At 45.2% G+C, this 16204-nt stretch overlaps 1 protein-coding gene across 20 annotated transcripts in view; it reads left to right on the top strand.

Moving 5' to 3' along the window:
* Positions 1-16204, top strand: part of ARAP1 (ArfGAP with RhoGAP domain, ankyrin repeat and PH domain 1) — an 826919-nt gene that overhangs the window by 549067 nt on the left and 261648 nt on the right. For all 20 annotated transcript variants that reach the window (XM_085623389.1, XM_085623384.1, XM_085623387.1 and 17 more), the window contains 2 exons: positions 7518-7673; positions 10479-10547. In XM_085623389.1, the coding sequence (XP_085479515.1) occupies positions 7518-7673; positions 10479-10547 (225 nt within the window). The remainder of the gene's footprint in view (positions 1-7517; positions 7674-10478; positions 10548-16204) is intronic.

Genomic DNA, 16204 nt, shown 5'->3' with positions numbered 1-16204 from the left:
CCGTCGACATCTTCCAAGAGGGTGTCGATGTTCCACAGCAAGTGCAGGCCGAAGAAGGACTCGTCAGCGCCTCCAAAACCGATGAATCCGATATCGAGGACATCACTCCTGGGCAGCGGGTCATAAGTAGAGACGTCGACCCCGACCCCCTACCCTCACCACTGAAAAAGGCTTTGGTCACACCTTCACCTTCGGGCTCAGGTGCACACCGAGAAAGCGCTTCTCAGCCCCACCATCGGGCCCGGCAAAGAAGCCAACAACTAAGCCTTCCAGCCAATCAAGCTCGAGTCAGCCTACCATCGGTGCCGAAACCCAAATGACACCGAAAAAGAAACCGTTGTCTTCCGCCTCGGTGCCGACTACTGCCTCCACATCCACGCACATGGCAACGGAATCGACTACAACCAACCCCTCGACTCTGAAGAAAACATCGGAACCGAGCAAAAAGCTGCTCCCAAAAGGTTCACACACTCAACCTTCGGAACCGAAAAAGCCGCTGGAACCGAAAAAACAACCAGGCACGCACGCTCCTACAGAGACTTTAAAACCTCACAGTTCCAAGCCTAAGGAGCACAAACCCGCCTCGGAGTCGGTGCCGCGCAAGTCTTCGGAACCGGAAATATCGGCACCGAAAGAACAGCCTCCAACAGAAGAGCTTTTAAACCGGACCCCACCCAAAAAACTCTTCTAAGAGATCCAAAGACTGGTCAACTCATTCTTAGCTCCAAGAAACGACCACTGGACACGCCTACACCGGCTCCACCACCTAAAAAGAGAGATATTGCAACATCTCCTCTCAAGATCCCTTCTCCACCTCCTCCTCCACCTTCCCCACCACACCACTCTCCTACACCATCTCCTCCACTAGTGGACGATGATGATACCTCCGATCAAACTGGGGACGATGCAGACGATGAGCCACTAGGGGAATCCTAGCCCACCTTCTACCCCACACCCCTGGGATGATTATAACACACCAGATGTCCCTAACGTGTCACAGGACGACATCTATCCCTCTAAACCTTCCCCTCCAGAGGATACCATGGGTTTCAACCTGCTAGTCCATAGAGCTGCACAATACCACGGGGTCGACTTACACACAGACCCTGTGGAAGAAGATTTCTTAATGGATACTGTTGATATCTCACAAAAGTCCACCACCATTTTACCCATGTTAAACACGCACCAGAGGTGTTTAAAGATCCTGTTAGGGCTAGAGTTATTAACCCCAGGATTGAAAAGAAATATAAATCTGCCCCAACAGACCCAGCATGCATCAAGGGCCACATACTGTTAGACTCCTTGGTAGTATCCAATGCCAGAAAGAGTGCTAATTCTCAAACCTCAGGAGATGCTCCACCTCCCGACAAAGAGTCTAAACTCTTAGACGCCTCTGGTAAGCGCACAGCGTCACAAGCAGCTAACATATGGCGTATCGCCAACACTCAAGCTTTGTTAGCGAGGTATGATAGGGCTCATTATGACGAGCTAGAGACCATACGACAGCATCTTCCAGAAAAATATAAAACTAAGGCTAACGACCTAATACAGGAGGGTAAGCTTATTACCAACACCTCGGTCCGCTGCGCTCTAGACGTAGCAGACACCGCCTCACGAGCTATCAACCAAAGTGTCCTGCTGCGTAGACATGCTTGGCTACGCATTTCAGGTTTTAAACCTGAAGTCCAGACTGCCATTCTTAATCAGCCATTTGACCAGCAACACTTGTTCGGACCTACCGTGGATTCATCTCTTAGAAAATAAGAAAAAAGACACTGACACGGCTAAATCAATGGGAGCCTTGCAATCGCAAGCTCCCAGACGTTCCTTTCGTCTCTCCTCTTACAGTGGCACCTCCAGAGGCTATTCCTCAGACAACCCATCTACATCTTACAAAACTCCCACCCAAACTACATTCACCAGAGGTTACCAAAGAGTAGGCTACCGAGGCAACAATAACAAGGGCAGAGGCAAGACCAACAATACCCGCTCTGCCTCCACCACTACCCAATGAATTCCCTCCGCTCCCCCCAGACCATTCCACTCCAGTCGGGGGAAGATTGCTACAGTTCCTTCCTGTCTGGAACAACATCACCACAGGCAGGTGGGTGAGACAAATAGTTCAGTCAGGTTACTGTCTAGAACTCACATCTACCCCCCAAACATGCCACCCAGACAGCGCCCAATGTCACCAGAACACTTATCGCTGATAAAGCAGGAGGTAATCTCCCTCATACAAAAACATGCAATAGAACTAGTTCCCCTGCATCAGCAAAACACAGGAGTTTACTCCCTGTACTTTCTTATTCCAAAGAAGGACGGTTCTCTGAGACCTATACTAGACCTCAGACCCCTAAACCTGTACATACACTCATGGTCCTTCCTCTTCTCTCACAAGGCGACTTCCTTGCCACTTCAGATCTCAAGGACGCCTACTTTCATATTCCCATTCACACCTCTCACAGGAAATATCTCAGGTTTGTAGTGGAAGGCCAGCACTACCAATTCAAGGTACTCCCTTTCGGAGTCACCACAGCACCACAGCACCCAGAGTATTCACCAAGTGTCTGGCAGTAGTCGCAGCTCATCTAAGAAAACAACACATTCACGTCTTACTGTACTTGGACTATTGGCTCATAAACCCCAACTCATACAATCAGTGTGTACATCACACTCACACCACAATCCAGCTACTCCGCGACTTGGGGTTCACAGTAAACCAGGCAAAGTCTCACCTACAACCATCCCACATACAACAGTACCTAGGTGCCCCAATAGACACCTCAAAAGCACTTGCACATCCCAGTCCAGCCAGGATAGCAAGCATACAAGCCCTCATAACCAAATTTCAGCCGCAACACTCTCTTCCAGCTCAAGTGTTCGTGCAACTCATAGGGATGATGGCCTCTTGCATAATTATAGTACCTCACGCAAGACTCCAGATGTGCCCTTTGCAGGAATGCTTAGCACCTCAGTGAACCAGGCTCATGGTCAGCTGACAGATTTGGTGTTGGTGGACGGTCGCACTCATCGCTCTCTGCAATGGTGGAACACCAAGAACCTTTCCCAAGGGCGACCGTTCATCGAGCCAGTTCCACAGATTGTGCTAACATCAGACTCATCGCTCTCCAGCTGAAGAGCTCATCAATTACATCACACCATACAGGGCAGGTGGACTCCTCACCAAAAGATAATCCACATCAATCACCTGTAATTACTAGCCATATTCCTGGCCTTAAAGTCATTCCAAAAACACAAATCAGGCAAGGCTGTCCTAGTCCACACCGACAACATGACAGCCATGTACTACATACAGAAACAAGGCGGGACACACTCCCTACAGCTTTCGCTTCTAGCGCAAAGCATATGGAGATGGGCTATTCCTCAGGACATTTTTCTCCTAGCCCAACATGTCCCAGGAGTCCAGAACAATATAGACGATCTGTTAAGTCGTCAAACGCAACAGATTCACGAGTGGGAACTTCATCCACAAGTTCTTCAACCGTTTTTCCACATGTGGAGGCAACCAGAGATAGATCTCTTCGCCACACACGAAAACGCCAAATGCCCAAGCTTCGCCGCCAGATACCCACACCCATTGTCCAAAGGGAATGCGATATGGATGAATTGGTCAGGCAGATTTGCATATGCTTTTCCGCCTCTGCCACTCAGACTTCGACTCAGACCTTGACCTCCCCCCTGACTGTATGAATGTTATCAAAGAGGCTAGACGCACCACCACTAGAGCCTGCTATGCAACCAAGTGGAAAATATTTGTGATATATTGTCACAACAACAACATCAAACCTTTAGATGTTTCTATTCAACACATCATAGGTTATCTACTGCATCTCCACAGGTTTAACTTAGCATACACATCTATTAGATTACACCTCGTTGCCATAGCAGCCTATTTACAAAATAGACAACACCTGTCACTATTCAGAGTACCGGCCATCAAAGCGTTTATGGAAGGCCTCAAAAGAATAATTCCTCCCAGGGTTCCACCATCACCTGTGTGGAATTTGAACATTGTTCTCACAAGACTAATGGGCCCTCCATTCGAACCTCTGCACAAATGCGAGCTACAATTTCTAACATGGAAAGTCGCTTTCCTAGTGCCCATTACTTCCCTTAGAAGAGTCAGTGAGCTACAGGCACTCACTATCCAAGAACCATTTTTACAACTACATCATAACAAAGTGGTTTTCAGAACGAATCCAAAATTCCTTCCTAAAGTTATTTCTCCCTTCCATCTCAACCAGTCTGTAGAACTGCCAGTGTTTTTCTCACAATCACAGTCGCCGAAAGAGCTCTTCACACCCTCAATGTTAAAAGAGCACTGCTTTATTATATTGAAAGAACAAAACATTTTCGCAAGACCAAACAACTTTTCGTGTCATTCTCACCCCCACATAAAGGCAACCCCATATCAAAGTCTGGGATAGCAAGGTGGATTGTCAAATGCATACAAATTTGCGATCACAAAGCAAAACGTACATTATCTGTTACTCCTAAAGCCCACTCTACACGAAAGATAGGGGCTTCAATGGCATTTTTAGGAAACATTCCCCTAAATGACATCTGCAAAGCAGGTACATGGTCTACACCGCACACATTCACAAAGCACTATTGTGTAGATGTGCAATCTAAACAACAAGCTAGTGTGGGCCAGGCTTTACTCAAAACACTATTTCATACTACTGCAACAGATACTGGTGGTCGCCGCTAGGGATGGGTACTGCTATACAATCTATGCATAGTGTGTGATCTACAGCTCATATGCCACGAACGGAAAATGCTACTTACCAGTATGCATCTGTTCTTGGCATGTAGAGCTGCAGATCCACACATGCCCACCCACCTCCCCGGCTACCTTTATCTGTTCCAGTACTATCTTATTTAGATACAGCATACATGGGCATCTCACAAAACTCCATAATTTCCCTGCTGGCGAAAAACACTCTGAAGATGGAGTTGGTGCCCATGCGCACTATCATCCAAAGGAGGAGTCACCTATCTCGTGACTTCCAAAGACTTTTCCAAGACAAAAACAAGTGCAAACATCTGGGCCCAACACCAGATGGCGATCTATGCATAGTGTGTGGATCTGCAGGTCTACTTGCCAAGAACAGATGCATACTGGTAAGCAGCATTTTCCTTTTTAATTAAAAAAGTGGCAGCTAGGAAGGCTTAATCACAGCACCACCTGATATAGTCACAAATACGTTTCTTAGCACCAGTATTGCCCTCCTCAAATGGCCAGCTGCCAAATGGTCATGAGTCAAACATAATGGAACACAGGAGATGTGAGACAACATGGTTTTATTGCAGCTGACAAACGTGTTGTGAATTGATTTGTATGAACCGAATGCACCAAGGAGAAGTAGATGGATTGAGTCATTGACCTTGGCACATCCTTGTGACACACTCCAAAGATGGTTGTGTGCTTTTAATTGTTTACACGCGCAGTGGTCAGAAACTCTAGATCAGAAACTATATGCTTGTGCAGTGCTGTAAGGCCATTTGCATCACCTGTCTCTGTGTTTGGAAGTTGGTTGCATTGTGCTCCAATATATCGAGCTTTATCATTTCTAGGATTGGACCAGGTTGTGTATTTGCTATTTGGCTGAATAATGAGACGGTGGAGTCTAATAGTTTTATTTTCTAATAAATAAGAGTTCAATACCAGATAAACAACCCTTTTGTAAAGAAATTAATAAATCATCTTACAAACTAAATTTGAGGTCTATGATGATTGGCAAATTGCACACAAACTGGTGCTTTTACCCGATTTGACAAGCCAGTACTTTGCAAATAATGCTTGGATCTTCACCCCTCTGCAAATTTCGCCAGGTGACAGTTTTATACATTATCAAGGGAACAGATATTATTTCCAACATGTCCTGTTTGGGATTGGGGAGACATGATCTTACACTGCTCTGAAAGCAGAACAACCTGTTAGTCCAGATTGCGACCTGTGGAGCTGTGTATCGGGTGGTAAAATTGACTGAAGATAAAATGCGGCGGGCAGTAATGGGTGTTCTCCTGGGCAATTTTACACCCTATAATTCTGAACTACTCTGAAAGAGGTTCATTGCGTTCCCATGCTTCTCTTTTTCGTCATATTTCACATGTGCGTGAATGGTACGGCAAATTATAAGATATAAATATTTCTGAACTAACGTGTTTTCATATTTTTTTTCCTCCCAGTTGAATTGAATTAGGGAATAATAATCTCAGAAAAAGTAAAACCCAGATGCACATTCACAAGGCTGGTTTTCTTGTCCCGCTTGTACCAAGAGAGCTCGCCCCTTGTACCAAGAGAGCTCGCTCCTTGTACCGAGAGAGCTCGCTCCTTGTACCTCACAATCCTGCTGCTCCTCAAAATCCCATATGCAATTGGTTCGCTCCTCCAGTCCATCAACAACACAATTCCATCAGTATGAAAAGTTCAGGCAGTCTGGATACTATCAGGTTGTAACCAGTTCTATACATTAAATCCCTGAGATGGCCATACAATGAAACATATTGATACATATCATGCGAATAGGGTACACACTTTTTATTTATCAAGCTATTCATGGAAAATGTACCTCTGACGGTGCAATGTTTTGCTGCTAAGTACTACGGGGCAATTTAAGAATTATAGATAATTCATCTATCATCATATTATAAATTTGAAGATTTATATATTGATGTCCATTTCAACACATAAGCTCTGAGGAAGAGGGTAGTTCCCTCGAAAAACAGGTTGGCTGTGCTCTTGGATATAATTTGAATAAAGAGATATTTGAAAAAGATACATAATTGGTCTATTTTGGATTTATGACAAAAAGAACAAGTGAAGGAATTAAATAAGAAAACATTTGAAGGTGTACCTTCTTTTGATGAATTTGAGATATTACTAAACCAGTGAGGCTGGTTTGGAGGAGAAGGCTACAGATGTCTAACCCCAACTTTTTGTTATTACCATAGATATTTTTTATGTTACTTTCATTATGTAACTAGATGATACGATGCAACATATGCAATATTTATATCTCATTATTTAGTTTCGTTTAAGATAAACGTGGTTTTAATAAAGCACCACAGAGCATGAGTTGCTTCAGAGCACTAAAAAATCAAAAAACAGTCACCGCCAAGATACTTACATTTACCAATGCTGTACACATTTTATTCATTTTTTTGTTTGGGGGGTGGGGTCATTTTCAGAGTAAAAACCAACTCTGTGCTGATGGTGGAGGGTGGGGTTTCTTGTTTTCCCTAACTACTCTGGGCTCCTGTGAGCAAGTTGTAGTGGGTTGAGGGGTTTTCATTGTTTTTATTTATATAGGTTCATAAACCAGCCCTTGAACAACTTCTAGACTTTGTCTTACAGACCTTCTGCTGCCTTATTTGCTTTCGGACAGTTTGTTTCAGCTCAGTGTGGCCTTGTGGATGTGGTCTTACTCTGCTTTTGATGTGAATTGTTAGAATCTGAATCCTTATCTTTTTTGTTTTCTCTGTCTCTCCAGTGAACTTTGGAATGATGGGGGCCTGAATGTGCTCCAGCCCAGTAGCTCACTGTCCTCAGGCAGCCCTGGTATGTACAGCAGCATTATGGACGATGGTCCTACACAACCCTCATCGGTAATCAAAGCGGGCTGGCTGGACAAAAATCCACCACAAGGGTAAGTATGCGCATTACAAAATGGTTGACTGCCAAGTATGTTTTGTGTGTGTCAAGTATGCTTGCCGTCAGACTTTGCAATGATGAACCAGCGGTGACACAGAGGGGTTGTTGTATATCTATTTTCATGTTTAACTGATATTTTGGTAAACTAATTGGGATCTTACAATTCTTTTTTAACTGACTTAAATGATCCCTTGTGTCCAGTGTTTGTGCTCTGTTGTCCAACTCTGTCTTAACTTTCCCTTTTCTCTTCCCGTGGTTTTGTCACGTAGACTTGTTGACGTCATCTGGTATGACAAACCCTAAATCCTGCTCCAGTTGACAATCCCTGACTCCTGCTCCAGTTGATCTTAAACCCTCAACCCTACCCAGTACCACCCTTTGGAATTCTGAGCCTGACTTTTCTCATGATTGCACTGACTGTACATTTCTCACTCCTGAAACTATTCCAGCTATTCTCTGTTAGTCCTCATTCATTCCAATCCCTCTGGAGTACCAGCCACAGAACATAATTTTTAATTCCAGCTGTGGTTTCTGAAACCATAGCTTGCCCTGATGTCTTCTGCCACCCTGGTGAGGGTGGAAATGCATCTTCCTCAGTCACTGTCTTCAGGAGCAGGAGGCCCAGACCATGGACGTGATAGTGAAAGCTATTATGTTAATTCCAGGGGCATCCGCTCTGATGTACAGCAATGTTCTGCTCTTGTAGGACATTATTCCATAAGATTGCAGTTATACATCACTGGCACCATGAACACCTCAACAGCAGCGCAATAGACTTCTAGCTCAGTGAGAAGAGTTATGCAGTTCTGTATTGTATGAACTACAGAGCTCAGGTTTATGTCTGCATAGTCGTCCTCACTCCCTCTCTGGAAGTACAGAATCCAAGAGTGATGCCCCTAATTTTCATCAGTAGCATACAATGACATATGAGCATGTCTGTGGTGCATCCTTTGTGGACTAATTCAGTGTCTAACTAAACGATGAGCTTTGCCTAGAGTCCATTGTTGGGGTTCTGTTATGGCAGTGAGTGAATAGGATGAGCAGACTGTATCTCTGGCCTAGGGCAGTGACACCACACACTCTACACTCACCCACATAGGTTGAAACCCGAAACCATGGTTGCTGCATGACATCGTCCACTTACTACCCACACACTATTCAGAAGATGTGTGAGCTAGTGACTCATCTCTGACTCCACCTAGACTCAAACCAGTCCACCATTGGGTCACCAAGAGTGTGCTCCATCCTCCAGAAGTGGGCAGAATCCTTTCAGGGGTCCTCTTGAAGGGTGGTCTTCTCTTCCCCTGGTCACCCGGGCTGGGTATGGCGAGGTCAAAGCTCTGTTGACATCTTTATCCTCCAGAGTCGTTTGGACTAACTGGAAACTTCCAAACCTTACAGATATTCTCCTATGAGCCTCTCCTTGCAGCAGTGCCCCAATCACATCAGTGCAGCCAATGCCACTCACTCCAGATTGGACTACAGGATTACCCAATTACTTAATATTACATTCATGACATGAGACACAGTGTTGTGCTTCCTTTCTAATCCTCCATGGATGAGTAAACGAGAGGCCTTCAAAGTAGTGACCCTACTGCTGTCACTCTTTGCAATAGCCCCCACACCGTCGGATAGCTAACCCTACTCTGCTTGGAATGATACAGCATGGAAGGCAACTATAGTTACTTGCAGTGATGTGATTTACCAAATATTTTCCTCCTGGAAATAATTTGAGAGGACTGGCATATTTGCTCTAAACAAGTTGTCCAGGGTAATTTTAGACCAGAAGCAGATTGATTGTTCAGCATTTTGGAGGAATCCCTACTAGGATGCTATTATGATAATTGAAATGGGACCTAGTGACTTTGCAGATTAATATAAGTGAGCCTGGATCAGGAAGCCCCAGGAATAGGCCACTGTTCTCCAGTCCACCAAAAAAAAGATCGCTGTAAGATGCATCGGCGGTAGCTTACCAGTGTCTCTGTCTTCTGGAAGCCTGGGATGTGTGAGCGGGGAGAACTCAGCAAGTTGGAAACGAGAGGCAGCGTAAGAGAGATCTACTGAGCCATGGCAGCACCATAGGCTGGAGGAGGCACGTCCGGGGGCAGTGGGTGGTGCAACACAGTTTTGGGTTTTACGTAGTGCACCCCGCATATGCCTAAGAGCCTATGTTGTGATATGTGCCTTATGTCTGTTGCTAGAGAACTAACTTATGGAATACAGAAAAAATAGAACCAGAACCAACAGAATTTCTAATATCCCAGGTGTATTGTCATACAGATTCACCTTCTAAAACGGCAAAGCCACATTTCACCAGACCAGGTGTAAAAGGGGCGCTGAAGTAATGTGCTGTGCCAATGGTAAGGAGGCATTTCCATAAAAAGCAGAGTATTCCCAACAATCCCAACAGTTGGTACCTTTCTTAAATGTCAGTGATAGACCTTTAAAACTTGTCCTGCAAGAGTAGGTTGTTTAATTTTGAAAATCAATAATAGAAACTGGAACTGACTAGTTATGTTTTTTTCTAATACTCCCTCTGTAAAAATACAAGAGTGATTAAATGTTGTGGGAAGGCAAAAGCAAAGCAGGAGAATCGATTGTCCTGTGTTGCGCCAGAAGGGGCGAATGGCAGAGCCTGGCACTCCTTACTTGGCATCAGTGTCTTTGTGTCTGTGTAGATATGTTTTACTAATGGCCTTTGATTTCTGTCTGTTTTAAGTCTCCTGGTGATGACATGTCTGGTTAAAGGTGCATGTGTTTCCGCCTGACCCTGATCTCTCTCCTTTCTTTGTTCCCTTAGTTCCCAGAATTGTTCTCTGCTCGAGGAGGCGAATGGAGCTCCGGCTAGCCGATACACATCCCTAATGAGGTGCTGGCGCTCGCTTTCTAGACCTGTTCAGACATGTGTAGAGCAAAGTACTGACCTTACTATGGCCTTGCAGCACTAACCAGTTACTATGAAATGCCTTTTTGTTTCCAGCTATGGTTTCTTCTGCTAAAGTTATCCTTTCCTATTCAGTCAGATCAAGGGTCATTCGCGACCACACGAGGCATTTGTTGCCCCTCTCTCAAGCCCTGTCACTATGCGGTTTAAGTGGATTTTCCTGATTTGTATAGAGCTGTAACTCACAGAACAATTGTCCCTCTCTGTGGCTTCTCTTTCAGATACATTTTTGAACTGTCCTATAAGTTCATTTAAACTTTGATTGCACCAATCCTGTATATCCACACACACCCGTCTATCATTCCTGAGCTCCAAACTTTCTACACATATCATTTGGTCGAACATTTGAGCCTTCTCCCTGGTAGCCCTCCTCCCCGCAAAAAGCCTCTGCAGGCGCTCTTTCAAGTATCCTTGCCTTCTCCTCAAGTTTCCTACATTCTGGGGCCTGTCCGGTCAAGGGTCCTTCACTTCAAGCCTTGTGTCACCTCAACTCAGAAGCAGTGCAGTTCCCAGAGTCCGGTACCAGCGCATCGCCCATCGTCCATTCCTCGCATAGATTTTGAAGTAGGCAGACATTTAAAAGGCCTGGGAAGAATCAATGCTGAACCTAGTCATCTACTTCTGTCCTGCTACGAGCATGAGCCGGAGCCTGGATTCCTGTCATATGATCTTCGTAAAGTTCTTGTTGGTATGATCTTCGTAAAGTAACGCCTGTCGGCCTCCGGATGGTTTGTGATTTGACTGCATTGCTTATTAACACCTTTGGTCTTCTCCTGCTTCTCACACGCGTCAACCAAGTAGGCTTCCCACACTCTACGCTAGACTAGTTCATATAGTTTTCAACAAATATACAAAGCATATCCCTCACATTAACGATTCGTCAAATGGACAACCAGGTGTCTTTCTTAAATGAGCGAAAAACGTGGCTATTTACAGATTGGTCGTAATAAGACCACCAGTTTCTTTAATCTTCTTCATGAAACTTTAAGGTAACATTGATTCAAATTGTTATTCTTTGATTGAAATGCATTCTAAATTTTTTAAAGGCACGGGATACTTTCATTTTTGCAAGAATGTATATCCATTGAAAATGGCCAGAGAATTCCCCGGAAAGCTGAAATATTTTGGTAGTTGGTATGAGTTGTGGGCGCAAAGGCATTATTACTAAAGGGTACACCAGAAGACCATCCAGACCTTTGGAAAGCCCTCACTGTGTTTGAAGAAGAGAAGAAACAGCTTGTGAAAAAGAAACAAATCTTGGTGATTTGATTTGTAAATCTGGAAGTGGCCACCACCACAGGGAGCCAATTTGCAAATCTTGGTGATTTGCTTTGTAAATCTGGAAGTGGCCACCACCACAGGGAGCCAATTTGCAAATCTTGGTGATTTGCTTTGTAAATCTGGAAGTGGCCACCACCACAGGGAGCCAATTTGAAAATCTTGGTGATTTGCTTTGTAAATCTGGAAGTGGCCACCACCACAGGGAGCCAATTTGAAAATCTTGGTGATTTGCTTTGTTAATCTGGAAGTGGCCACCACCACAGGGAGCCAATTTTCTCTTAATATAAAAATGTAATCTCCCTGGATCTTCTGCCTACCACGTGTATGCCTCCCGCATCAGGAAAGTGGAACTGGCAGGATGCCCGCTGCAGCTATCTGTGTGAGGCTACTTGAACCCTAGTAGTCTGTATTAGCCTTAAAAGAAGTGGGATCCCTTGAAAGTGAGGGGCATGTCCTGATAAGCAAAGCAGCAAACGTTTTGGTAACGTTAGGAGATAGTAATACAGTTTTTTGGGCGTCATTGAAAGGTCGAAAGCTCTTTCTGTCAGAGGTTTCAGACACCAGGGCTTCCTACTGCAGGTTTTTTTGTTCCCATTCCCTGTGATATCTCCGATGGTGACCCGAAGTAACTGCAGTGACGTGTCGGGTGCTTCTTCTCTCAATGACATGAACTGAACATTAATGCATTATGTTGTAAGCCCAGTTCTCAAAAGTTTACCTGCAAAGCTATGCACGGCCCACTGTGTGGTGGTGTTTGCATCACTGCACCTCTGCAAATGTATGTGACATCTCACAGGTAATGCCAGGCAGGTTGGTCATGCAAGGTGATTGAGAGAGTCCAAGGCCTCAACCTTCATCCAGAATGCACAGCAACAGGGCCTTGGCACCTTCTGCTGTGTGGCTTCTTTGAAATAAGCAGAAGCGGTAGAACTTTTGGGGGCCCCCTATTCTATCAAGATCACTAAGATCAAACCACCTTCAGCGTATGCAAATCCCCAGGTTTGCCAAGGTCCGTCAGGGTGGCAGATCTTTCTCAGTTCTGACGTCAAAACTCTGGAACACCCTTCCAATCAAACTCCGCATGGCCAAGTCCAAACATTGTTTCAGGAAAGAATTACAAGCATTGGCATAGCGAATAGGTCTCGCCTTTGGGACCTTATAAGTCTATAGCTTTGACACTAGTGTGAGCATCACCACAGTACAGGCCAGCTCAGTCACGACGACTCCAGTCATACTATGCCCTTTACATGCAGCTGATGTCTTTGATAATAGTTTGTAGGCCAGTGTGGATTGAAATTTATAATTGCAAGTAAAAAAAGCATCTCTGTGACAAAAGCAGTATTCTCCTGAGCTAGCCACATAAAATACTGACACCCATGCGAGGAATGAGTAGTTGTTTTCAAGCAGCGCCGACCAGCACCGTAGTGGTTCACCCCAGGACACAGAAAGGGGTGGTGGGTCTGAACAACGCCGAAAACGAAGTAGTACAGTGAGCAGACACTGAAGTGTGGCAGTCCACAATAAATGTCATAATGAACGTGCGGCACGCTAAGTAGTGTAAAAGTATATTTTTATTAGGCAGCATTATGAACTTTCGGATTATACCTCACTAGGCAGCGAGAGCAGCACTTCCGTGGCCTGCCTCCGCGTACGGTCGACTAGGACTTCCGGCCTGACTTTTTGATTGCTGATGTTTCAGGTGCGAGTGGGAAAAAAAAACGTGATTCACTCAGCTGTGGGGGGGGAGGGGAGGGGAGTTGGGAGGGGGCAAAGGGCGCATCGTCATTACTACGGTGCAAGAAGCAGCGACCTACACAAGATTGCACCTTTCAGCGAGCAGACGTAGTTAGTATATGCATAGAAGGAAACTGACTAAATTTAGTCAGGCCGTGCTCCAAAACTCCCGATCCACACATGCAGGAATTGACAAAAGAAATGTGTGCGGCCGCAATACTTAGATGAGGCTGGGGCGGCCGCCGCACTGATTACAATTAAAATGTTACCTGCAGCCATGGAGCCTCCTGAAGCAGCCTGGCGGCCACCATGATTAAACTTGAAATTAGGTGCCGCGCTGATAGAGGGAATCACTCGAACGTGCATGAACAGCTGTTCACAGCAAGGAAATAGAATGAGGAATGCAGCTGCCACCCTGCACGCTGCTGCTCGCTCCCAAGAGCAAAAGCAGTGGGAGTGACCATTACAAAAGAGGTGGGACATGCACCCGCCTTTAGCCATTTGTGTGCTTTCATTATTGAAAGACACACGCAAAAGCCAACCCAATGTGTGGGAGGAGTCAGGACCACACGGAGTAAACACAAGAAGCCTCGCAGAGCAGCGCATGCACGCTGGCTCAGGATCGAACTAAAAAACATGGCTTTTGATCAAAACTAGGTTAACTGTCTGGTCATGTTCTCAGTCTCTGCTTTGAGCGCCGGGATGCTTCTTCTGAAGCAGCCTGGCGCTCTACAAGTGAAATTGATTGATATTGGTAAGCAGCAGATTCTTGAAATTCTTATTTATTACAGTTGACAGGAGATAGTTCAGAATCTGACTCTGGTCAGAACTCCATAGGCTGTATGCTGGTTACCAATTCTTGCGATGCTGCTTCAATCTTTCCTGAGCGTGTGAGGATATGTGTTTGATGTCAGTCACTCTTTAGCCTTGGAACATCAAATTAGAAGTCGCGGGTAACTATTTTGTGTCTTCCTTAAATAGATTTCCTGAGACACATTTCCCTCCCTCTGTGGATCTCTGCGCTTCTTCTGCCACCCTTGAGTGGGATTTGGAGAAGATTGCGATGTGTGTGTGTGTCTCTATATGTGTGTGTAAGTATATTTGTGCGTGTATGAACACTTTCGTTGCACTCTCACCCACAGGTGCAGAAATAGTCACTCTTTCTATACCCTTGACCTGCAGCTGTACTTATCTTTACCACAGGCTACATAGGATGGCTGACGGCTTGTAGATTTGTGTCAGGATAAGCATAATGGAGTTGAGGTTGTGAACAGTGTTGTTGAGGTCATGATTAGGGAGAGTACCTTTGCAGGGCATGGGAGAGCATGGCATAGGATGTGCAGGAAGTAGTTGAGGGTATTTGTGAGAATTGACCAACTAGCAACTGATCTTTCACTTTTGTGAAGACTGTGATCATAATTTTGACACTACATTGAGCTAATAATTACTGTTGCAATCCTCAAAGTCATTTGTTTTCCAAAGTTCAACTTAGGTGCACAAAAATTGTGATTTTTATTGGTGTAAATCCATCCACATTTGTGATCTTTTACATATGTGAAAATATTTAATCACACAGTGGTCTCCTGTGAGCAAATTTGCTACCAGGGGTAGGGACCAGGCATTCCTGGATGTGAATGTTTACATTTACTTACATTTGTGGGTTTACATTTGTTCTCCTGGCTTGTTTGCACCCTGGATATGGTCTCATATTTACTTCTGTCAAGAGTAGTAACGGAAAGGAACAACCCAAAATGTACTTTTGTCAAGAGTGGTAATGGGAAAAGAACATCCCCAAATTTGGTAGGGGTGTTGGATTAGGTGCCTCCTCGCCAGGAAACCTGTCATGCGGTCTAGAAGAAAGTTTTCAAGTATATTTGCCTGTCAGTGAAACATTTGCATGTGTAATTATACACCATGTACATTAACACATAAAATGCTTCGGTACACGACTAACCTGCAATTCACTTTAAAAAATCCAGAGCTACTCTTTCGAAACTGCAGCTGTTGCAACTTCTCAGGAGTAGCACTGGAAAGGGCAGTAAATCCCAGAAAAGTTTGAGGTTTGTTCCAAATGTAGGTCTTAACCTGGGGGAGTAAATGTTCAACTTTTGTAAGAAATGCACCCCATGAGTTGCACAAGGCTGGTCCGATAGTGGAGTCAGGCGCTGAAGGAGAGAGCTCGGTCGAGGACGGTGCCACATGTTGGATGTTGCATTTTCTATCATTTTTAGGTCGAGCCTGGGCAGCGCATCAGAGGCGCAACTAGAGCCAAATTTCGGGGGGGGCTAAGAAAAAATTTCGGGGGGGCTGAATCTTTTAAGCCATAGGCAGAGTGGAGCTGCAGGGGCTCTTAGAAGGGGTGAAACAACAGCGAGGCCTCATTAACATGCAAATGGTCTTTTAAAGACCCGTGAAGTGCTCGGGTGCGGCTGTGTGTGCGCCGGGAGGCTGTCTCATCCCGGGCTGCCACACGCGACGGGGGGGGGGGAGGGGGCTGAAGCCCTGTGAGTCCAATGGGTGTTGCGCGCCTGCAGCGCATGCGCTGCTTTGCGAAGCATGCTGTATTC

This window comes from Triturus cristatus, chromosome 8 (assembly GCF_964204655.1).
Source record: "Triturus cristatus chromosome 8, aTriCri1.1, whole genome shotgun sequence".
NCBI classification, from domain to species: domain Eukaryota; kingdom Metazoa; phylum Chordata; class Amphibia; order Caudata; family Salamandridae; genus Triturus; species Triturus cristatus.
Note: the sequence above shows the minus strand (reverse complement) of the source record. Positions and strands in the feature narration are given on the sequence as shown.